A 24,591-nucleotide genomic window follows, 5' to 3' on the forward strand; every position below is an offset into this window, starting at 1 on the left:
TCTCCTTGCCTTTTGCCGAGGTTCCTGCAGGGAGGCACCTGGCATACGTGCTGTCACCATTAGCCTTGCGTGGATATCGGTCCATCACTCATGATGCTAACATCCCACTGAGAAACAAAGGATGGAGATCGACCTGCAGGCAGCCCACAGCTTCAGGCAAATGCCATTTCCCAACCACGTGCACATCATGATTTCTCCTGTCCTGTAACAGCCAGGAGGCCGGCAGTGTGTTTCTGAAAGAAAGACACTTCGGGAAATGTAGCTCTCAGCACGATCTACAGCATCTCTGGTTAAAGACATCCAGGACTTAATCCTGGTTGCTTATCATCTCCTTCACACATGCAACTCAAGAGAGCTTCACTTCTGCCTGAGACCTTAAAAATCTCTGCAGAAAGATCTTACACACTCCACAGAAATGCATGTTCATCGTCTCTCTTGTTTTCACTGTGGAGGGGACAAACCAAAGATGGGAACCAGTAAAGTGAGAAACTCTAGAGCTACTTCATCCAGCTGGTCATTGCCCAGGTTGTGGTGGTCAGGAGCCCTAGGGCTAGCCTAGCTCCTACTCTAGGAGGAAAGCACATGCTGGATGGGTACTACAAGTGACAGCTATGTTATTTAGATTTTTGTGGGCAGTATTAAACTAGCTTCATATATAGCAGTTTTACTAAGACTAGTATAAACACATCTTGAATTTTAAGTGTAGAAGAAAGGGAAGTTTTACTTTCTAAAATCTTTAAAATGGAATGAAGCTACCTTGTTTTCTGAAATGAAGGATTTGGGTATCCTTGGACAATCCCAGTAACCACAAATTTCACCAAGGGCAATTAATTCCTATTTTAATTCTCAGCAGTGATGTATTTATATACCAATTTTCACATAAACCCGAGATTACCTTTGGGAACTCTTTATTCAACTAATTCAAACATTGTTTGGATCAAGTTTCCAATCAAACTAATCCACCACTAACATCATTTAGAAGACTGACAACTCTCTGCAAATTGATGTAGCAGAATAAATTTCCATTTTTCATGCAAATGGTAGTCATCCTAAATGTTAGTAAGTGATTTTTGGATAATATGGATGGATTTTCAGTTATTTATTGTTCTTCAACATTCTGAAGTATTTCAGGAAAAGTAGTTTCTTAACAAAAGATAAAGCAATGCACAAATAAATAGACAGACAAAGTTAGTCAAATAGGCATAGATAAGATTATGCTTGCACAGTAAAAGAACATGGAATGAAGAAGAAAAAAAACACCAAAACCACAGAAAAGAAAAAAAATTACACGTGTGCATATGTGCACAAACATGCACACCTGCAGACATTTGACCAACAAAGCTGGAGCTCTTCAGATTGTTAGCTGTTACTATTGCCTACGACTGCCTCTTGTTTAAATGAAGTACTCAGTCCAGATTTTGTACACATCCAGATATTAATGTTTTGGCAGGACTTTTTAATTTAAGAGGATTCCTAGAAGATGAAGTTAGAGCAATATCTGTTACAAAAGCCCAAATACATAGTTTCCTGTGACACACACACACACACTGCACACCAACACCAGCCTTCAGAGCAGCTGTACATGGCCATCAGATGGAAAGCAGATCAGGACTTCACCCACCCTTATCCTGGGTATCTCCTGCCTGCTATGTTGGCAGCCAAAGCAAAGTTCACGCTTAACCTCATGCTAAAGAGCTTCTGTTAACAGTCGGGAACACAGTCCATCCTCTTTACATATATTTCTCCTGAACCACAAGCAGCACATAAAGCAGACTCTAGTCAAATCCAGTAATGATGCTAGGTATTTGGGGAAGAAAAAAAAAAGCAAAAAGTTGGCACAGTAAGGCAAATGTCATACTTCGGTGTATAGTGGTGTTCTGTCAGAAGCCAGACATATTAAAAATATTTACATAATTTAAAATAATTTGTACAGGTCTAGTAAAGTCTATTTTGGGCTTTGGGCTTTAATAAAAGTTTAAACATTTGCTAGATCCCATTGGACTTCATGTGTAACCTTGGCATTTGAGGGCAGTATTGAGGATATGCCATTACTAAACTTTTCATATTAGTATGAGTGTGAACTGAAATACCATAATAAAAATATAACAATATTTCTTGCAACTTGAAAACAGCCCTGGACTTTATATGTATTTCCAGATGGGAAACTAAAAATGTACTCTATGTTTGCACATGTATACTCAGAGGTGGCTTGTAGTCTAATTTAAACATTCCAGAATAATGTGGGCTAAATATAACAACATGAATCACCCATCAGTTTCAAAGGAATATCTGGCAATTTTTCATTATGAATCATTAGGGACAGGTACCAATAACTGTCACTGACTGATATAGGAAAGTCAAAAACTCCCGGTGATTTCCTGGTATGATGATTAGATTATAAAAAATCTCCTGGTATTATTTTGGGGCTTAGAGAAAATAATTTATCATTAAATATATGTAACGAACACCTATAGGAAGCAGAGTTGAAAAATTAAGTCAGAAAAAGTTCATGTAAGATGCTGGAAGAGTTGGCAAAACACCAGCGTGAAAAAAGAAGAGGCAAATATATATTCTAAATAAAAAGAATAACATGTATTCTAAATAAAAGAATAACATTAAAACCAAAAGCCAAAACCAACAAAATGCTTACCTGGCAGTATCAAACTGTGGAAGGGCCAGAGCTTGCCTAAAGGAAAATTTTGAGATTCAGAAGTATAAACTAGGTCCTCAGTTGATGCAAAAACCACACAGTTCCCTTGAAGTCAATGAATTTACACAGGTTTACAGCAGCTGAGGATCAGGGCTAAATTTTAAAAGTAATCTTTGACTATACCAAAAATGTTGCCTCTGATTTTTTAAAGCTAGAGGAGTGTGAAATTTCATTTTAAGCTGCTTATGGGGCTTGTTTCCTTTCTGAACACTTATTTTGGAAAATTAAAATGGAGAGGAGAGGAGACAAGTTGAGCTGCAGTGAAAAGGTGGCTATTTTGTTTTAAATCATTTCCAGTAGACTGCAAAACAAAGCTACAGGAATCTTGGCTGCTGTTTTTCTATTTTACAAAAGCTTTCTTTTTTTTTACAACATAATTTTAAGACCAAGCTTTCATGAATGAAAATATAACAAAGGTAACAATCCTAAATTAAAGTACTTCCACACTGATATTGTTACTAAATCAAGAATGTGATGCTATCTTAAAATAAGATTTTTAGAACATTGTTTCAATATGGTAATGAGTTGGTTTCAGTGTGACTTCAATATATAGAATAGGAGAAAAAACAGCACATCCATGACTAGAAGAGGGAGGTTTGCATAAATTAAATTCTATTCCTAAAAGACTGACAGTCTTTTAGTCAAATCTTTAAAGTTCATCTTTAGCTGGTCAAAGTCCATGTTCCCCCTGCCTCTGCAATACTAATGGGAAATGATTCCAGTTATATCAAGAATTTTGCTGTCTTCTTTGTAACATAAGTCACTATCTAAAGCAGAGTAACTTGGAGGTGCCCACATTGCCAGGGAAATTGCAATCAGTCCTCAAGCACATGAGCAAAAAGCTGTGAGTAAAGACTGCTCGGGGCCCCTGGGCAAGTCTGGTAAGGTGGGCTACGCAGTAAGTGTAGTAGAAGGAGGATACAGAGCACAGAGGACACGACCAACTACACTACATCCACGCAGTCTGACTACAGAGCACATTTGGGAAGATTATTCATAGCATTTCATAGACTAAAAGCTCAGATAAACATTACTGGCCAGCAATCTGCTAGTAAAAACCGCAAGTGGAGCAGAGTTTGCTGCGTAAGTGTTTCCAGGGTGGGCGACCCAGCCTGTCCGAGTTTTTAAATTACCTCCTTGATAACTCTCTGAACATAAATAAGAGAAGTTGCACTAATGAACATCTGGAAGACAGTATATAACCCGCCCACCACTGAAAAGTGTCACCGGCCATATCTGACAGAAGAAACAACAAATGCTGTGAGAATTTCGTCAGACTGAACACAGCTTGCAGCAGTATTTCAAATATGCCTGTGATCTTAGAAGGAGCTCTACAGGGGTATTCGTTAGTCCTGGTTTGGATATGGTTGACATTATGTGAAAGTGAGTGCTCTCCTGAGATTTCAGTGAAAGCCACGATGCCAGGGAAGCTGATCTCACAAGGCTTCCATCATCTCGGATGACAGAAGTCTCAGAAGATCAGTTAATTTTTTGTCATTCTGAGCCAAAATCTCATCAGTAAAGTTCAGGAAATTTCAGGGGCATTAAATCCAAACACAAACCATCACCTTCCTTTGGATTTGAATCCTGAATTTGAGTCTGTACCCCCTGTAAGCTTGAGGAGTTCAGAGTCTCCCCATTCTTTCACTAGTCCTGAGAAAATACTACCTTTCAACAATTATATTGATATTACCAATATTAATAAGTAACATTAACTTGAAAAAAACCCAGATACATAAATTGTACTCAGACAGAAGTTTTGTTTTCTGGAAGTGGCAGCCAGAAATTCTTCTGTGCTTGTTTCAGCTCTTCCACTGACAAACTGTGGCCTCTAGTGAGTCACTTCACTTTTCTCTCTCAGTTCAACAGTCTAAAATTATTTATCTCACAGGAACGCTATCATAATTAATAAACTGCTTCATTAGCTACTGTATAGTTTTTAGAAAATGCTTTTTAAGCGTGTCCATAGAGAAGAGATTTATTGCCATGAGATTTTTGCTTCCAGCTCTTGTGTCCTCAGTGGTTAAAATATGGAGCTGGTAAAGTGCGTAACACCATGCCCTCCACTGCAAAGCCCATCGCTTGTCATGAGATGCACTCGTACCTCCCAAGCAAATGCTGGGCTTAGCACGCAGCGGCCTGAAGTGCAAAACAACTTTCATTATTCATCTTGGAAATCTTGGAAAGTGAAAGCTGTACAAATTCCAAGCAAAAGACTGAAATATATCTATGCGAAGCAGAACTTCCCTGTAACACAACCTTGTTTTTATTTTTATAATTTCCTTTTTCCCTGGCTTCACTACCATAAGGACTTGCTTTTACTTGCACCAGCTCCCACTGACACACAACTTTACACAAACAAAACCTTTTCTGGAAGGGATGGTTCACCACCAAACAAGTCGCCCTCACGTATACAGATGCATCTGACTTAAGTTTCAAAACCTTACAACACACAAAAGCCAGCAGTTCATGTGTTGGGCTAGATGACAGTTACAGCAAGCAAATATTAGGATTGTATTTCAATTATTGCTATGGTTACAAAATCAGGGTGGACACTGGAGGGAAAAGGAGAAAGAGAAACAAATCTACAAAGACGGTAAATCCTCTGAGGAAAGAGAGGGTGGTGGAGAAACAGAGGGAAAGAGAAAGGGTGAGGGCTGGTGGGTGGGGGAGAAAGCAAGGTCATTTTAACACCCAGCTGAATAAAGGCAAACAAAATAATAAAAATCCAAGTTCTTCTAGGGAAATAGTGCTGATAAGATCACCGCAGGATAAAGTGACACAAAGAAAGAAAAATGCAAGGAATTGTTACAACTTGTGTCTGCAACAAGCAACGCAATTTGTATGCACTCGGGAGAAGCGAGATCAAATATTCAACACATATTCGCAGCAGCTATGAGTAACTGAACCGCCTCGCTTCTCTATTGCGCTTATTGAGCCACTGACAGCTTAAGAAGAATTAGTTCCTACCCAGTCTAGTTCATAATCCAGCATTTAGGCATGACGGGTACGAGGCCCTGTTTCAGTAAACAAAACAAAAAATGATTAGCTTCACCCATCACGTTAATACCTTAATCCACAGCAAGGCATACTGTCTGCAGGCAAAGCTACTGCCCAGGGAGGATTTTAAAGTATAGATCAGGAGCACACTGAAAGGTTAGCTTTGGGGACTTTAAAACACAAGCGCAAATGTAACAGGAGATACAATTTCAGAACAGTGAGTTTTGTCAACAGTTGCAAAAGCACCGTGTTTTTTAACTATTTAACAGTCCCTTCCTTGAAAACATTTCTCAGTTACCGATACAGGAAGTTTTGTCACAAGTCTTTTTATTTTAAAATTGGAAAGCTTCACTTGGCACATTTTTTTTCTTACACTGCTTTCATTGCTTTATTGTGAAGGACAAGATGAGAAATTGCTGTTGAAAGCTCTGCAGAGATGTGACATTTTTCTTTCTGCTCAGTAGTCCAGAATCCGTGTGAAGAAAAGCCTTCTGGCCCTGAAGCAATGTGTGTTGCTCTACTAAAGCAGCTCCTTTCCCAGCCAGCTTGATAGGAAAACACGGACTTCAAACTGTTTATTATATTTAACAAAATATCTTCAGTCATGAAGCGTTAAGTAGCTAAACCTAGAGCTTCAGTGGCTCTGATCCTGCCCAGACTGCCTGCGCCAGCCTCCTGCCTGGAATCAGTATGGAAACCTCGCAGACCTGGGTCCAAAGCTGGTACCCAGCGGGATGCCCTTCCCAAGGCCACCAGCTGCCCCAGGATGCCACTGCTGTTAGGGCAGCACTCTTGTTTCCGCACCCAACGGCTGCTGCAATGGCTGAGCCAAGTACCAAACTGGGGCCAGGGGTAAGGGCTTTACGCCAGCAGTTTCTCCCTTTGCACCCGCTGCACCACCACAGCTCACGGGCACGGAAACGCACGTTATTTGTGAAACAAGAAGCAGCAGAAGACTCCATCCAAACACAGCCCCCAGTCTGCATCCGAGGAAAGCCGGCCACCTTTGCAGCCGAGCCCTTCCCGCTTGGCTGACGTGCTGTGTTTCTGGAGAAAGCGAGCAGTGCCTGTCTGACAGCCATAGGAAATGCACGCAGGTCCCCCCAGCCAGTCCTGCCTTTCCGCTGGGATGGATAGCTGAGCAATGCTTGGACTGGGATTTTCAAAGCCACCAGTAGGATCTGGACCCTTAAGTCTCATTAAGTCGAATAAAAATTAGTGCTGCTGACAACTGGCTAACCACAATTTCTTTCACCTCTCTCCTCCTCCGCCAAAGCTGTCCAGCACTCTTAGGTAAATTATGAGGTTCAGTTAATATGGATATTTTACCATTATAATTAGGAACATGCTCATTACTGGTTTATTGTTTTTCTTTTCTGGTACGTTTTCATTCTTACATCTGATAGACACTTTCAAATTAATCTTCTTATTATTCCTATTCAACCTAGTAATGCGTACAAGGCAAAAACAATAGCCCACAACCCTACATACTTCTGATATAGAAACCACTTCTTTTCTTTTTTTAAAAAGAACCATACAGATTCTGTCAGGAAGGCAGGCACAGCCAAGCCACACATATTATATTTTATTTAAATTTTATAAAATTACATATCCAGCAAGGGGCGGAGGGAGAGGCTGAAAGAAAAAATTAACAGGTCAAATCGAAAACTGTATTTTTAAGCTAGATTATTTTCATTGCCAGCCTGCTTTTTATACCTCCTTTCAGAGCTCATAAATCTCTACAGGTAAAGATCAATGCCTTGCAAAATTCAGATAGAGAGGCATCAGCTCCACCACCAAGACCTGCCTTCGTGCAGCCTTCCAGCGGTTCAGTGCACACTGTTTATCTTTCACTCTGGTAATCCACATGGTATTGCACCTCCGAGTTATAAAACCTTGAATACTCTGAAACTGCAAACCAAACTGTATGTAAGCAGTATATTAAGGCAAAGGCACCGCCACAATTCCAACTTCATAATATTCTCAGCCTACTGAACCACACGTTAATATGCTACACGTGCTATTCTGCGTATTTTTACCATGTACGCTTACAGCTATATGTTTCCTCCACTTTCCAATGCAATATATTTTAATACAAAATCAATGTGTGTTTTTGGTGGGCAGCAGAAAGGTTTTATCCACTCAGCTCTGAATCTAAGACGAAAGCGGTATTGATTTAGATGTTCACTCATTCATTTACTAGGACAGTTTTAAAGCATTAGGTGATAACCTAATTGAGAGACACACTGTGAGGGAAACTAAGATTGTTGTGATAAATTAAATCAGTTCTGGGATGTCATCTACAATACTTTAATATTTGAAGTAACACTCTCCTGAAAAAATTAAACCAGAAAACGAGCATTTTGGGTGGCAGAATATGGCTTTCTATAAATCCCAGGTAATACAAGCTGATTAAAATATGAATAGATAAATAAATTACATATTATAGAAACATTAATGCAACACATTCTATATGTGTCTGTGTACATGCTCATATATGTATGTATTTATCAGACTGGCTTCCATTTCCTACTGCAAACTGATTAGGGACCAATTGAGGGTGTGAACCTTTTGCTATCTATCTGCTTTCTCTAAAAAGATTGGCATCACACAGCATCCATACTTACATTATTTATTCATATTTATTTTACAGAAGCAAATTAAGTCACATGAGTCACCAAATAGTGTTACAACTGCTGCATAACAAATCATGCTTGCATTGCTCAGGTACATACTTTCATGTGCATGAGGCCAGAAGGATTTGGTCTCACATCTGGGTCTCACATCTTAGAGGAGCCTATCTTGCATTCTCTCATGTAGGCACAAAGAAAATGCTGATCCATCTGCCACGGATTTGGACGGCTGATGAATCAGGCCCAAAGTCCCCCAAACTTCTCCAGATACTGCAGCCATTAGCTGCAAGCAGCTTAGATGACTCTGCCTAGTGTTCAACACATATATTCTTTGCAGAGTGGGGCCAGCCAAAGAGAACATATGCAGTGCTGGATGCACCAGCAGTAATAGCATTAGCAGAATCTGGGGAAATATGAAATTCCTTCCTAATGCAGGACGCAATCCAGTAAGGTACTAAGCATCCTCGTTTTCCACTTTTTAAAAAAAGTTACCAGAGTATGCGGTCTCATCCTTTGAGCATGAAGCAAAGTGAAATAGTTAATAATAAGAACAAACATGCCTGTAATACAGATGATTCAGATTTAAAATTCATGAACTTACATGTAAGAAATAATTTTGCTCTGAATATTCCTACATTTTTTCCACTTTGTGTTCCTGCAGAGTATTGTTTTCAAAGCAGTGGCTAAACGAAGAGGCTTTTTACATTACATGTACGCTCAAGCAGAAATGAAGTATAAAACTAGAATATAGGATATTAAAAAAACCTCTGCATTTAAAAAGAAGAAAGGTCCTGGAACTCTGAATTATGCCTCTTACTCTTAAGAGTTAATGCATGTGGATTTTTTCCACCTCTGGAAGAGTGGCAGAAAGCCCCTGAGAAGCAAAGGGGCTGCTTGTTCACTATACTGTGTTTTGGAACTGATAGCAATTTCTGTCTGAAAGAACCGTGCCTTCATACGTCAAGTTTAGGGACAAAACCTGCTTATCCAGATTAAAAAGTAATTTGTATTAATGTACAGTTTCAGCTATTAAAGCACAGAATTCTCACCATATGCACCAATAATTTAATCTTGTTCTTAAGTAGCCTCACACTTCCAGTAAAAAAAAGGCAGGGGGTGGCAGGGGGAGAGTAAACTACAGAACCTTTAGTCCCCAAAACAGATGCCAGTTTTAGATTTATTCAGCCAAGGAGTATTTAGCTTGGCTCAGCTATGCTTGAGTTGAAAAAACACTCGCCTATTCCAAAAAGTTTTTAACAAGCTCTGCTGCAGATGCTGTTGCCATTTGGCATGTCACCGTCACTGTGTGGTACAGCAGAGAGAGAACTCTTGACCACAGGTTTTCCTTGGCTGGGGGAGCCAGCGTTTTTGGCTATCGCTCTTCTTCTGGCCAACTGGATGCATGTTTACGGAGTGTGGTTTTAGATGGGATGTTAACAGAGGCTGGGTTAACAGCCTAACCCAGACCAACAGGGAGGCAAAGGCATGACCTATCTGATCTAAGAAAACAGAGATAGAATAAGCTCCTCTATGTTGTTGCTCTTAACCAAGAGTCTCTTGCATGCACCATACCTATAGACGAGAAGATATTTTTCTTTGCCTCAGGATAGATGACAACAACTTTAAAAGCTGTACCAGTCATGCAAAGCAGAAATATATAAAAACATGTGGTTGCTTAATCTTTGTCGGCTTGATTTCATTCTCTCACTTATTACAATTTTACCTTGGCGAAATGCCACTGAAAGAAGTTCAATGAAGTTACTCCTGTTTTCCACTATGGTGAGATATCTTGAGAGGATAAAAACCCTACAGAGTTAAAGTGCAAACTTCTGTCCTCGTATTTCCACTAGCCAGAAAATGGCAGTTCTGAAACTGAAAAAGCGTTAAGTGTTTCTACATTGATGAACTCGGTTCCAGGGATATTAGTGCCGAATACCTCCACAAGAGTGCATATAAAGCTGGGGAAAACTTACAAATGCCCACTTGTAGTTTAGTTTACCTACATGAATCCTATACCAGTACATATGCCTGAGAAGCCTTGACCTTGTAAGACACACAACTTTAAAAACCACTATGACATTTGACTGATATAAGTAAATCATTTTTGTCCAAATTCTGACTCTTCTTTTTGACAGCAACACCTTTGTTGCACTCAAGCAAAAGAAAAAATCACAATTTTATATACATCATTCAGTCTGCTTTTCTAAAACTGCCATTACCCTGACACACGATGGGCCTATCTGGAAAAAACAAAGACCATGTACACTCTCTCCACATCAGACATGTTTTACTTCACTTTTTATTAACTGACAATTTTCTTTAAGCCAAGTTGTGGAGCACAAACACCATCAGAGAACCAGCCAGACCATTCACTTAAATTCTACTAATCTGCACCAAAAATCCTATTTAACACAGTACAGATCAGATAGCCCACCCTTCTCTTCAGTTCCCTCTCACCGAGAGTTCAGCTAGGACTAGGAACATCTTGAAAGTTCATAGACTAAACTGACACAAAGGCAATTTACTGCAGCGTATTAAAAAAGAGTATAACATATGACTAAGAATGAAGTAAGCAGTGTCTGGCTACATCCCCCACTGTCTGGGTAACCAGTATGCAAGAGCAATATAAGAAAATAAAATTTAGTTTTATTTTATTTTCTCTTTTTACCATTTTGGCTTCTGAATGCATTGGGGGGACTTGAGGTGAAGCACACGGATTATTGAGGTTCGGCCCCTGCATCCCCATGATGTTGGAGTTCATTGACATTTGTCGCTCCATCTTTTAAAAGAAAAAAAAAAAAAGTTTGAAAACGTCTGGAGACATTTGCAAGAATTTACGCTCGGTTTCTATTTAAATGCACTCAGCTTTATTTCTTCAAGTCATGACTGGAAAAATAACAATCTGTGTCGTGAATTGCGTGTGTGTATGCACGCAGGCGTGTGTTTCATCAGAATCGGCCCTGAAAACTTACAGCCAATTATAAAGAAAAGGGTTCTTTACTAAACAAATGTAGCAGCCACCCAGGTTTGCACTTTTTTGTAATGATTTTCTCCCTTTCAGTATAACAACACTCGGAGTTAAGTGGTTTTAAAAGCATCGCTGTATAAAGTTGTGGCTTCCCCTGTCAGTGCAGCCCAACTTAGCTTGTTAAAAACATAAATAAAAATCTACAATCTCGAGTATATGGAAAACAAGTTGGCTCTTTTTCCTTCACTCGGACTGCTCAGCTGAGAAGAGTTTTGCATATGTCTTGTGAGGGAACCTTTCGTGTACTGCTGAGATAGCAAAAAACTACACAGAACTCCTCCTGGCTATTCAGAGCCCTTTCTGCAAGCTAATCTCACTAGGCTGGGAGGGAGGGATACAATTTTTCCAACAAAACCTAATGGCAGTAAGGACTGGATAAAATAATTTCCTGCAGTGTCTTCCCCGAAAAGAGGCAAGGCCTGTTACACCGCTAGTCATTGGCAGGGGTGATAAGTAGGGTTATGGTGCTGCTTTCAACTGGAGCTGAGCATCCTGCCTTGCTTCGGGCCAGTCCCCTGAATCTTTGGCTCATACAAGAAAGAAGCTTTTGAATCCTCCTGAGCTCTTCCAAGCATCTATTTTTTGTCCCCTGAGCTATTTTTTGTGCCCTGTGGCGAGGCAGTGAGTCCCACCTTCCATGATCCCAGCAAGAATGGGTGCTGGGTGTGGAGGAGAGGGCAATATCCCACTGCCTGCTGGGGGGGAGAAGCTGCCTCCAGCAGGGCCCCTCAGCCTCTCCATGGGACAGGAGCAGCTCCCACTGCCATCTCCTCTGCAGCCCTTTCAGGAGGGCTGTGGGGCAGGAGCTGCGGCCGGGGCAGCCAGAGCGGATAGGGTCCGTCTCGCCTCCATGCTCACATCTCTGGGGCTCTCGGCCAGAGCACACCTGCTTGTCTGCAAGCACAGCTGCCTAAAGGGCTCCCCAGCAGCAACCCGAAGCCCCTGAGCTTCCACTGAAGCAGGATGTTTGCTCTGTTTCGGGTTCCTCAGGAATCATGCCAGAAAAAAACTGCCCACAGTGACATGTCTTATATTTTTTTTGTTGAACTTCCTGGTCGATATTCCAGGAGAGCCTTATTGATACATTATTAATTAATAACTTATTAATGACTGCTCAAATAGCAGCCAAACCTGAATCTTTGTAGCCCTGTGGAATGTCCCCCTTGCTCCCGCAGAGCCAGAACAAGCAGTGCTTTCGTCCCTCCCATGGTCAATTGCTCTCAGGTTGCCTTCCAAACATCGTGCAATGAAACAGAAACTTCTCCTTTCTCAATCCCCTCTTCCCCATGCCATCCTTACTCAACTCCACCCCTTATCTGCCCAAATGTCTTATATTGAAAGGGTTGATAAAATCATTTAAGAATTTGAAGCTACAATTGCAAAGCACCCTTTGTCTCCCAGAAGATGGGGAATATTCCCAGCTCTGCAGAAATCAGTGGAAGATGAACAGCGATCACGACCAAATTCTAATTAAGTGCAAGTTACCAGGCTGGATAAGTCAGTCACATTTTTTTCTTGTTAGCTGATTATCTCCCACAAACAAGAGGATTACTTAGAGTTCACTGGCATAACTTATGTACATGGCTTTTCCAGTTTTGTCTGACTTGAGAAAAATCTTTTTGTTCCAGCACAGACACACTGATCTCACCTACATGACCAAGTGTGAGAACCAGAAATTGTAGTCTCATGTAAACCGTTTCTAATCACTCTCACGCTAATTAACATGCCATTAACTGCACCAGAAATACTCTTGTGTAAGATGAAGCAGAGAAAAAGGTCCAGCTTCCTTAGCTCATTGCATTTTGATTTTGTAGACAATCCAGCAGACTTTCACCTCTGCATAGGTTGAATCAAGCAAAAAACCAACCTTCCTCCCCCCCAAAAAACCCAAACCAAAACACTTACAGGCATGAGAACAGCAGAAGATCCAGGCATGGTGGGGTTGGGCAGGGTGCCAGGCATAGAGGCAGGCATAGGCTGTCTTTGTCGGTTGTGTAGGTGCAGTAGTGAAGACAGAGAACCTGGGACAGGCCTAGGAGAAAAGGAAAGAAAGCTGTCATGGGCTACGGAGACCAAAACAAGCCTTACCGTGCCAGCCATTGCTAGGCACAGGCAACTCTAGACAAGCTGGCACAGATAAGCCAATCCAGCATTTGTCCTCTCCTGCATAAATCAGTAGAACAGAAAGTTTTCAAGAAACAGATGAATCACCTTCCCTCTGCTATTTATCAGTTAAAGCACCAGTATAGTTCATCTGATAGAACATGAATATAAATGTAACAGCCCGTCTCAGTTTATGCACCTCTGCATCTTACAGTGGCTGGCAAAAGATTTCTACAGACAAAGCAAGAAAATTTCCTGGCATGCCACATCAGTGCATTGCTGTAAATTCAGCCCTCAGGAACAAAAATATCTGGATGATAATTTTGCAGACTATGACAGAAAATTAAACACTCTTAAAATAATTTTGAAATTTTATCACCTGTAAATAAACTACTCTAAAATTAGTATTTCATCTCGATCTTTATATTCGCTCCTGTGAGACTGTACCAAGTGAGGTTCCAAAGCGAGGTTCCTGATTTTACCAATTAGCATGCCAGCAGGGCACAGAAAATGGAAGAAAAGAAAGAAAATTAGCAAAATTACATTCAGATTAAGTAGCTTGTAAAGGCAAAAAGTACGGACTATAAAAAAGCAGAGTGAGTTATTTTGGCAAAGGAGTTCAAAAGATTTAGAAGGATTTTTCTAAGTACAGCACAGGGAAAAGAGTGCATGTGAGAAAGCAGGCCCACTCACAAAGAAGAATCATAAAATTAATGGATTAAACAAAGCTGGGACTACTCTTTGAAAATAGCCTTTAAGAATGTGGTCTTGGGAATTAGTTAAATTAATCAGCCTTTTTTGTTCTTTTAGTTTTGAAGAAGGTATGAGTTGCTTGAAGTTTGGGATAAATATAACTTGTTACCTTTTCAAAAAGCATGAAAATAAGAAAGCTTTCACATACAGTGCCTCGACAAGCATTGCTAGTACAAGTTAGTACATTAAATTCTCGCAGAGCAGGATGCTCTGCAGTATAGTACGCGGTTTACACTGTTTGTTACGCAGGGAAGATACCCCTAAAGGTATGAGAAGGACTGGAGAGAAGGGGGCATAGTCGGGGAGCTTGAAGAGCCTCTGCAGGAGGGAGCATGGAAAGAGCCTAAAGACATTTGGAGCCTCTAAACATCAAGGTTGGTTTTCAGCCTTGGCAGAAGCAGCCTTTGCTTCAGTGACGAATCCACAGCTAGCCATGAAAGCCTCAAAATCGGGCTGGGCTGGTCAGGGAAGCAGATTCATAGCCCCAGAGCTGCGAGGGGGAAGACAGTCGCTTCTCCCACTTGGTCTGAACCGTGTCACACCAAATGACGGGGCTTTACTTCTTGCCCCTCCAATTGTAAGTGATACTGGCTATCATGAATGCATACACCCCTCCTCTAAATTTAGCTGTCGCTTCCATTTATCTAACAACAAGCAAAGAGGCCAAAGGCTGTGAGCAATGGGATTCACAGACACCCCATATGGAGGACACCACACCCAGGCTCCTAAAGCAGAGGTGCCTGTCTCATGGCAACACCAGCTTCTTCTGACCTCCAAGTCTCATCCTCTTCCGCCCAGAGCTCAAACCACCTAATCCCCTCTTCCCTAAAACTCCCCAGTATCTCCCATGCTTGGACTTTCAGTCCTTCAACCCTCCTCTCTTCAAGCCCTTTCCTCCCAGAAACATTTCTGTCCCAACAAATGCCACCTCAAAGTCCCTGCCCTGCCCGCCCCCTCATAGCCAGACTCCCCTGCTCCTCCCACCCCTCTGCCCTCAGCTGCCCTCTCTTTAGCAGCTGCACATGACTGAACCCATCCTTTTGTGTTGGCTCTCCACAGAGAGAAAAAGCCTGTGTTTTGAAGGATGTTTTAAAAATCCTTCCAGACACATACAGTACTTATTCAGAAGGGGGAAAAAAAACCCAAAACAACAACAAATGTATCTCAGATACAGACAAGAAGCTCCTCCTATGCCTCCCTGGTTATCTGCTGATGGAGGAATACGATGTACTTTACATCTTCGTATCCCCCCAAAGAAACTCAGGACAATGTCTCCCAAATATGTGGTGTAACCCTGTGAGAGGGTGCAAGAAGTGCTGTGAGGGAGCATGAATCGGCTTTGGGGATAGGGGACTCTACGGTCAGCTCAGCACAAGGCTAAGCCTGGGGAGCCGTGGAGGTGGTGTAAGTGGAATGGACGTAGTGCAGGAAAAATGAGCTCAGAAAATAAAGTACACAGCCCCTGACCCATCCTACTCTCCACTTAGAACACAGCTGCTCTGTGTACCAGCACTCATTCACACAACAGGACTGACGAATCATTAGGACAGGGTCAAAATAGCATGAAAAGCAGATTCAGTGATCCTTTGAAAAGAAAAAAAGAACTGAGGAGATACCAGGCTGAATGTGAAGAGGAGAGCAATCTCAGTTTGGTTTCCAGAGGCTGTGGTGACCCCCACAAGCAGGGTCCACTTCCCACTGGCCCATCCTCACCACAACTGCAGTCCTGCAGAGCAGCAGACAACAAGCTCAAACAGGTCTTCTCTACCTCGTACTTTAAAGTCCGTGCGACAGCTGCCAGACGGAAGGGCTGAGACTCCCGCACCAGGGTGGCTGAGGAGCAGAACAGCGTGTGCTGCAGCCCCTGCCATGGATGCACCCTGGGCTTCCTCCCAGAGGAGTGGGCAGGGAGGAGTGGGCAGGAAAGGAGAAAGCGCTGGTGTACTCTCACGCCCGTCCTGGGACGAGGATGAGGTGTGCACCCACCCGCCCGCCGCAGCTCCGGAGCCCTCTGGGTCCACTGGCTTAGACACAGCCTACGGGAACTGCACTGCCTGACAGGAGCAATGCATTCAATAAAAATATCACTTGAGTTTTCAGTGGGACCAAAGTAAAACAAGTACCATGACAACAGCCCCCCCTTTATTCATTCTGAGACTGTCCCACATACAGAGCCTTTGTACAATCCACCAGTTTCATAATAAGCTTAGGTGTTAGGCTGTTTGACAGAAACTTCTTTTGGCCTGACCTATGCAATTTGTGCAAGTGATTCTCAAGGGACTGCACGGTTTGAGTTTTGCTTATATGTTCCAGAGCCAAAAAAATTTCCAAAATTGCTTTAATGAGCTTGGGAATATGGGACTTGGGCAAAAGGGAATTATTGGTATTTATTAAAATGGCAAAGAAGCTTCCTTGCTGTCCCCAGTTTCACCTTTAATGCTGCTTCGCTTTGGGGGTCTGCATATACTTTACACTTAGCTAGAGGAAAAAAAATCCTCAGTACTTCAGGTATTTTTTCTTGCTACACTCCTGCTAGTCTGTTCCCAAGTGTGTTTTTGCAAAGAGGTGCAGAGCAGTCAGAGAAACCTTGTGCTTCAAGGTTGACCCTCTTTGTCAAAAAGTCTGCACCGCTCCTGCCACCAATAAAAGTGCTACATAATGCACACCAGATTCCGCTCCCCATAGGGGAAGCTGACATTGGCCAGTACTCATGGATACTTATATTGCTTCCACATTGAATACAGGTCATCGATCGGCACGTGCTTCTGCGCTCTCACTCGCACAGAGCTCAGGGAACGTGTATGGCACAGAACCGTACAGGCTGAGATACTCAATTTGTCTAAGACATTTCTTCTCCTTCCAAGGACAACACAATCTCTTTTGTTGTTGCTTTCTATCCTGCAGCAAAGAAAGTCAGTGAGAGTTTATAATTGTTTTTTTTAATGTTGGACACGTCGACTCTGCTCCTCTCTTTGTAAATGCTGAGGAGGTGCTGCCTGCAGCCTGTCAGTCAATATTGCTGACTGAGGGATTTTAATTCCTTGGCACCTGTGTTGCTAAATAAATAGGGTTGTTGGGCAAACAGCCCACAAATAAAGGACAGATAAGATAGAGAACTGGCAAGTGCTCAACCTCACTGAAAATCTGGCCATCCGTGGGGTTTTTCCCAACTTTTAAGAATTTTCATCGTGTTCCAGCAGGAGCCTGCTGTTGGACACGATGGAGCCTCAGTCAGCATTTGTACACTATCTCTTTGGGCGTACGCGGCCTGGATGGATAACGTTACGGTGGCTTAGTAAAATACCACGTGTTAGCCAAGCTGCTGTAACTGACCATGTTGGCTCCCCTCCCTCTGCACGGTCGTGCTAACACCGTGAGTCATCCTTACTAACATTTAAACAGATGGGCGGTACCCCGCTAAGCCACGGTGACTTGATCATGTTCCATCATATGACTCTACCCAACGATTAAAGATAACTCCACTAATGTAATCAAATATCTATGGTATCTACTTCACTATGTGCCTTCTTGATTAATACCAAATATTCTGTCTGCTATGATGCAACACCTATCTGACCCACTTTTCTAGATTGTCTGATGACTAAACACTACATTCGCCTATTAAAAGAATAGGCTTCCCTTAACTTGTAGTCTTCAAGGACAGTTTCTGCAGATGACAATTTGCTCATGAGATTAGGTTCATACTGACCTAGACTGTTCAGGGCTACGTGCAAAAGGACTGATGCTATTTAAAGTACCACTGCAGTATGTTTTCTATTATGGTAAAACACTCCGGGTCAGTGGGTCTTACCATGACCTCTCTCCTGCTCCTTACTCTCCTGCATGTAGCATTCATGCAAGGTCAGCAAGAATACCTACCCCACAACACAGTTTGTTCTACTTTAGTTAGCTCTGGTGTGGAAAAAGTAAAGCTGTTAGTATATGGAGTTGCATTGGAGCAAAGAAACTCATCTCTTGACTTTCTATGGCCTCCAGACCAGCCAGCTCACAGAGGAGCAGCCCACAGGTGGCTGGTTGTGCTGTGGCAATTCGCCATGTTGGGTCAGCACTGGCTCAGGGATTTCTGCACCACGCTCCAGTTACGCAACACAGACTTGCCCAGACTTTCATCATTTTTATATATATGTATGTATATATAGTATGTACATACATATATATTTTTATTACAACAGTGCCTAGAAGCCTTGGTTTAAAAACTGTGGGTGAGGTTCTGCCCCAGAAAACTTACAGACCAAGGATAAAACAAGGGAGAGCGAGTGGAAGCAATAGGGAGACACGGGTGAATAAGGCAGCAATGATACCATTATGATAAATGTAATGAGGAGCAACCACTGCATACCAGCAGCCTGGATCTTTTCAAGGTATGTCAATATGTGCATGTGGTTTGGGTGGCTTTCAGGCTGAAGCACCCAAGTAGCCTACCACACTGAGAATGAGCACAGGTGGCTACGGTCTACCCTCTGAATGTCTCATGAACAACCAGGTATTGTTGCAATTAAGCTTCTCATTGCTAAAAAGTAAGTAAGTTCACTGGAGCATGTGGTTCTACAGACCAGCTGCAAACCACTTCCACAGCAGCTACTGAGGCCGGAGTACCTGACCCAAGTGCTGTCCTTGGCTTCAAAATTTGAAAAATTCAGTCAGAGGGCAAAGGCATGGAGGGGATAATTAACCTGAGCAAAGTGTACTGACTGGAGGGGTTGCCTCACTTACTGCTGGTCTGCTGTCGTTTGATCCACAGTGCCATTATTTAAGCCTATCAATCCAACTATAGCTTTCCTCATTTGTGGCCCATTATTTGAGGTGCTCCCTGCCCCCAAAAAGTAGGGCAGTTCTTTCTAGTTTCAATTTATTCATTTGTCATTCAGAGGAGGAAAGAAAAAACAAACACAAAGGAAAGCAACAACAAAGCATCAGACAAGCACTTGGAATACCTCGCATAGTTGCAGGGACCTCACCTGACCTGCCGTATCCCACGTTTAATGATGTTTTAATCACAGCATCAACAGAGAGCCAAGCTTTCCAAGAAGTGGGAGGTTTGTGTCGCCAGGTTTTTCAGAGAGCCAAACCATATTCAGGGGAAAAGAAAACTGGCACCTAAAATTAATGGCTCTCTGCCAACCTAGTAAAGATCCTTGTTTGTATTTCTCAGACAATTCAGACATCTGCATGATGTGGGTAGATTATTATTATCAGTAGCAGACATTTATACTGTGGTGGTGCCCAAAGGTCCCAGTCGGGACCGGGACCCCATTGAGCCTCGCACTGTACAAACACAGATAAGAGACAATTCTTACACAGTGTGTTTACTAGAGACACAAAACAGATGAAAAGTAGAAGACGGAGATAGAACACACAAGCAAATAAATATGCTAAAGAATTGCAGACAGCTTAGTGGCACTCCTCTGGTTGCTTTTTTGTTTCTTTGTATGTTTTTTATTTAACTCGCATGCTCAGAAATGACAGGACTGAGGAACTTTGCAAGAGGAAGGGAGTAACTAAGATTGAGACACAGGAAGGGCAATGCTCTAGAGCGGGAAAATTGTGGCTCGTAACTCAGAGGATTTGGGGACCATCCAGACAAAGCTATGCTTTCTGTAGAGATTTTTAAACAGAGTGTGCATATATTTTCATATATGTGTTACCTTAAGGTATTTTCCCAATTTTGGACAAGAAGAGATTTCAGCCTGGGAAAGAGAAACTAGCTGATGGTAAAGACACTGGCAAAGTGAAAGTGATGCTTGACACTGTAATGAGAAACTGGAGGACTGAGATAAGATAAGGCTAAGCTGCGAAAAGTCTTAAAGACAAGAAGCTTGATTCAGAAGTGAAGGGAAAGCCAATGTAAGTGTTTGAGGAGAGCTGGCACAATTAAGATAGATAACAAGCTATACATTGGCATAGAGGTAGAAGGAATTCAGCAACAAGCATCACGAAAGGAGCAGGATGCAGCAGACAGATATGAAATGATACGGACAAAGTCAAAAGCAAGCAAACAGATGTTACTTCTCAATTCATGTATCCCTTGATGTCACCTGAGAAGCTGTTCACCGGGAACAAAGCAACTCCATCAGAAACGCGTTCTTGCTCACTTGCTTTAATTCACAGGGACAGAGCATCTAACTGAAGGGAAAGAATAAGCCAAAAAACAAAAAAAAAAAGGACAGGGAATGGATATATGTACAGTAAAATACTAGAAACCTGTGTAAAAATGCCTCCAAAATTTGTTAAGAATTCTGTACTTTTCACCTGAGCTTGTAGGAGAAAAGCCCCACAAATCAGCAGCCCCACTGCTGTAATGCATTTGGTGGGCCAAACTCTATTTAAAGATTTAGTCAATGGTAAATCTTGCCTTTAGAAACTCCAATTGTGCTAATGCCACCTATATTTCCTGAACATATGTTTAAGGAACCTCTGCAAATTCAGCATAAGTACAAGGACCAGCAGGTCCTTGGAAGCCTCACAGAACCCATTAACATTTGCCTTTTGGCTCTTACAGGTCTTAGAAACTGCTGGTTTCAATCTTCCCTTCCCTCTAAATATTTCACTGGGTCTTATTGCCTGACCCATTACAAGAAAAATAAGAAAAGCTAGAATGGTTTCTTAGACTATAACCTCCTCGGAGAAGTTTATGTTCTGCACAGTGTTATGCACACAGCTGGAACTCACAAATGATACGTGGAGGATAATGGCATAGTTAAAGCAAAACAAGGAAACACTGCGAAAGGCAGGTTCAAGGGATTATAAAGAACTAACTCATATAAAAACACATTATTGCAATAAAAAAATTTGTGGGATAAAAAAAAACCTGCAACATAAACATGATTTGATCATGAAAGCAAGCAACAATGTCAAACTGATTCCACTGTCATTATGGTCTCCCAGCTCAGACAGGACCAAAAGCTTAATTCTTCAGGAAAATAAAAGATTTTGCATCACCACAAATAAAGGTGTATCAGTTTTCATTGAAGAAAAAAGGTGGCAATAAACGTACCAAATGGCAGCTGACTTAAAACCAGGAATAATAACCGCAATAAAGCTTACCCAAACACTTTCTAACATGTCTATTCTTTTGAAGGGTCAGGCTTAAGGCTCCAGCCTGGCAAGCAAATTCAGGAAAACTGGGAAATTTAAGGCTCATTGAGGAAAAATGTCAACAGTTAAACAGCTGGAAAGAAACCTAACCCCAGCATCCAGACAAAAGTGACAACTGAACACCAAGTAACTCTTCTGCCAGGTTTGTGCTACCTAAAGGTGCTGGAGCCTTCATTTGCTCAAGTGACTCCATTCGCAAACACCTTACAGAAGTGCAAATGGCTTTTATTTGACTTTCATAACTTTACATCTGAAAAGAACAGTAGGTTGCAAAAAGGATGGAGAAAAAGCCCCTTTTACTCTTAAAGGGCTGAGAGGGTATTTGGAGAGCTCTTGGTGAGTACTCACTACCAACAGATCCCTTTACTGGAAATATGGTAAAACAAATTTCTCACTTAAAATTCTCTTTCTATTCACCCTTATTATTTGGACCAGTGAAATTTAATAGAAATACTAAGATAAAAGAGCTTTGTAAACCCTGCTTTATAATAAAAATGAAAAAAGAATCTTTTTGAAGTGATTTATTTTTCTTTTTTTTTGTTCATTTTTTTAAACTTCCCAAACAAAGCAGAAGTTTGTCTCTGAAAATAAGACGGTGAATTACAGCAAAGTCATGAAAACAAAGAACCAACAGTTTCTCCAGTGCAGGCTTGTTACCATGAGCTAATAATTCCAGACTTTAAGCAAGCTGAGCCTCTTTTTTAATAACTGCATGCCTCTAGGCAAAGTATTTCTACTAAAAATTATTGAGGCATGGAACAAGGCAAGGTGTGTGAGCTAATGTTGGATTGTTCAGTTACTAAACCAACTCCTATAGCAATGAGCCTGCTCTGAACTGACAGATTATTTCTCTGTATACACTTGTATAAACACACTGCTTAAGGTCGAAATCTGTGTAAGCTTTCTTTTCAATTAAAATGTCAAAGATGACAGCACATGTTTTCACTGTCCTCCACAGGATGATGGATGCCGCGGCAGCAGTTTCATGCCCCTGTGTTTTGGAGATGTTTGCCTGCCTGTGTGTCTAAGAAAGATGTACTTGCCGATCTTCTCATACGCCTGCAGGCAGACGGGACTGCTATGGAGACCTTATGCTTCAGATGGCTTAACATCTCTTGACTTTTTCTTCCTCAACGTCCCCTGATCTGCCCCCACGCCCAATGTTGTAAAAGTTAGAGCAGGAAGGTTGTTGTGCCCAAGGAGGTTGGAAAAAGGGTCCTGAATTAAAACACCAGATTTCTATTTAAGTGACAGGCCCTAAATCCCAGACTGGTTTCTGATCATGGCCAATTCACTTCAGGCACCTAGTTTAGGTCCCCACAGAAACACAGTTGCTGTGGGTAGTCAACAGAAAGACACAGTCCACCCCAAAAGGAGCTTCCAGCAGTTTTTTTTTTAAAAAAGGGGATGAATCTGACTCTTTACATTTCTTCAGCTCCCTATCTGTGGAAATGAATAAAACTTTATCAATCAGTTTCTCATTCATTTTCGTCAGTCTACGGCTTGTACAAAGCCAAAGACAGTGGCTCCAAATGTTGCTGGGTCTCAAGACCATGTAGCAATACCACTCATAGCACATGTAGCCATAATGCTGTGGTTGGACCTGTACCATCGATTTGGCGACAATTTTGCCAGAAAAAGACTGATTGATGAAAACAGTCTCAGTGAGAGAAAAACACTCCAGCATCTGCCACTGGCAGATTTAGTCTGTCTAAAGCTGACAAGACCCAACTGTGCTGTATGCACTGTGGAAAGCAGAGTTTGCCCACAGTCACTAGTGAGGAAAACAAGTAGGTACATACGTGTGAGATGATTTATTTACTGAGATCTAAATTCTACCCTCAACACCAAAAATACTATAGTAACACATGCTGTAGAAATCTTTAAAAAAAGACATTATTTAAGAAAATACAAACATGGTTTCTGAAACAAAATACCAAATAAGTAAAACAGAAAATTAGAAGCTTGGAAAAGTCTCAGATGAGATAGGAGATCAGTGGCAGACCAAAATCCAGCTCTTAATCCCATCCTTTAACAAGAATACCATAGAGATACTCTGTGCTTTTTAACACTCATTGCTTCCCTAGCACTTCTGCCATCAGCACATGCTCCTGCGGTGCCAAGCTCTCTCTACAGCCCAGAGAAAAGTTAGCACTTGTGCGTGGCCCACCATGGTCACAGCCTCAAATATGCTCAGTGTCTCAAAGCTGCTGGTTGTTTCAGTGGGTGGCAGTGGGGGAGGAGGGAGAGGAGTATGTACATTAGGGTGTGCTCCCAATTATCTGTTTAGCAAGTCACCTCCAGGTGTAAAAATACCTTAGAGCTGCCAAATAGCTATATATCTTCAGTGACCCTCTTCCTACCCCCAACCCACTTCACTGATTCCTTTCAAACTTTCATAAAGATCAAAATGAATATATGCCATTTCCTGGGAGGAACTTTGCAGGCGCTTCATCTCTTAAACATGCTAAAAATCCCAACTGACAGCAGTATTAGTACAAATGATGAGAAGCACGGGGAAGAGGTGAATCTCAAGGCAGAAAGAACAAAGTCGTGGAGAACTGTTGCAGCTGTACTTCAACAGAGATCAGCTCTGAGCAGTGCTGACTGCTCTTGTTATTTAAAGAGCACACATTGCCTTCTCTGCCTACATGTCAATGGCAGTTACCACCGATTAAGAGCATCAGTCACACAAACAGGAATTCCAAACTCATCTACAGCATTTTTTACATTTTTAAATTTCATTGAAGGGTGGAAATCACGTTAGCTGCTCTTTGCTAATAAAGTCCCCCAGAACAGCGTATGCTACTGAATGGTGTGCTCCAGAAATCCCCCATGGCAATGACAGAAGCAGTTCAGGTAGCGGCTGCTGCAGATTTCACTGACACTTAGATGCCGACATAGGTCAGCAAAGGTTTCCAGCAGCGTGCAAGGGGAAGTGATAGCTAGTAAAAGCCATTGTCCACTCGTGCAACTAGATACATGGGAAAATTTCTCTCCCTACACATGTATGCAGGCTAAGAGAGACAGCAAAAAAGAGCAGGCATTGAAAAAAGGTTATTTTATTCTTGCAACAAAGTGTATATTGTCATCGTAATTTCCAGTTGCTATCTGTGCCCACTCCCTCGCTTTTAAGTACTAGTTCGAGCATGAACCTGCAGCTAATTTTGAGGTTGGAGTTCATTTGTTTTCACATCAATGCAATTAATTTCCACTGGAAAATGCATCTCAGGCATTCAATCAAAATA

General features: G+C 41.8%; 1 protein-coding gene across 11 annotated transcripts in view; it reads right to left on the minus strand.

The window, feature by feature from the left end:
• The window catches only part of CREB5 (cAMP responsive element binding protein 5), a 262,926-nt gene that overhangs the window by 62,438 nt on the left and 175,897 nt on the right, over positions 1-24,591 (minus strand). For 10 of the 11 annotated variants that reach the window (XR_012041160.1, XM_072854058.1, XM_072854063.1 and 7 more), the window contains 2 exons: positions 13,277-13,403; positions 11,012-11,122 (listed from right to left, as the gene is read on the minus strand). Coding sequence is in view for 10 of the 11 variants with exons in the window: in XM_072854058.1 (XP_072710159.1) it covers positions 11,012-11,122; positions 13,277-13,403 (238 nt within the window). In the remaining variant the exon portion in view is untranslated. The remainder of the gene's footprint in view (positions 1-11,011; positions 11,123-13,276; positions 13,404-24,591) is intronic. The other variant, XM_072854060.1, reaches the window with a different exon arrangement.

This window comes from Ciconia boyciana, chromosome 2 (genome assembly GCF_034638445.1).
Source record: "Ciconia boyciana chromosome 2, ASM3463844v1, whole genome shotgun sequence".
NCBI lineage: Eukaryota > Metazoa > Chordata > Aves > Ciconiiformes > Ciconiidae > Ciconia > Ciconia boyciana.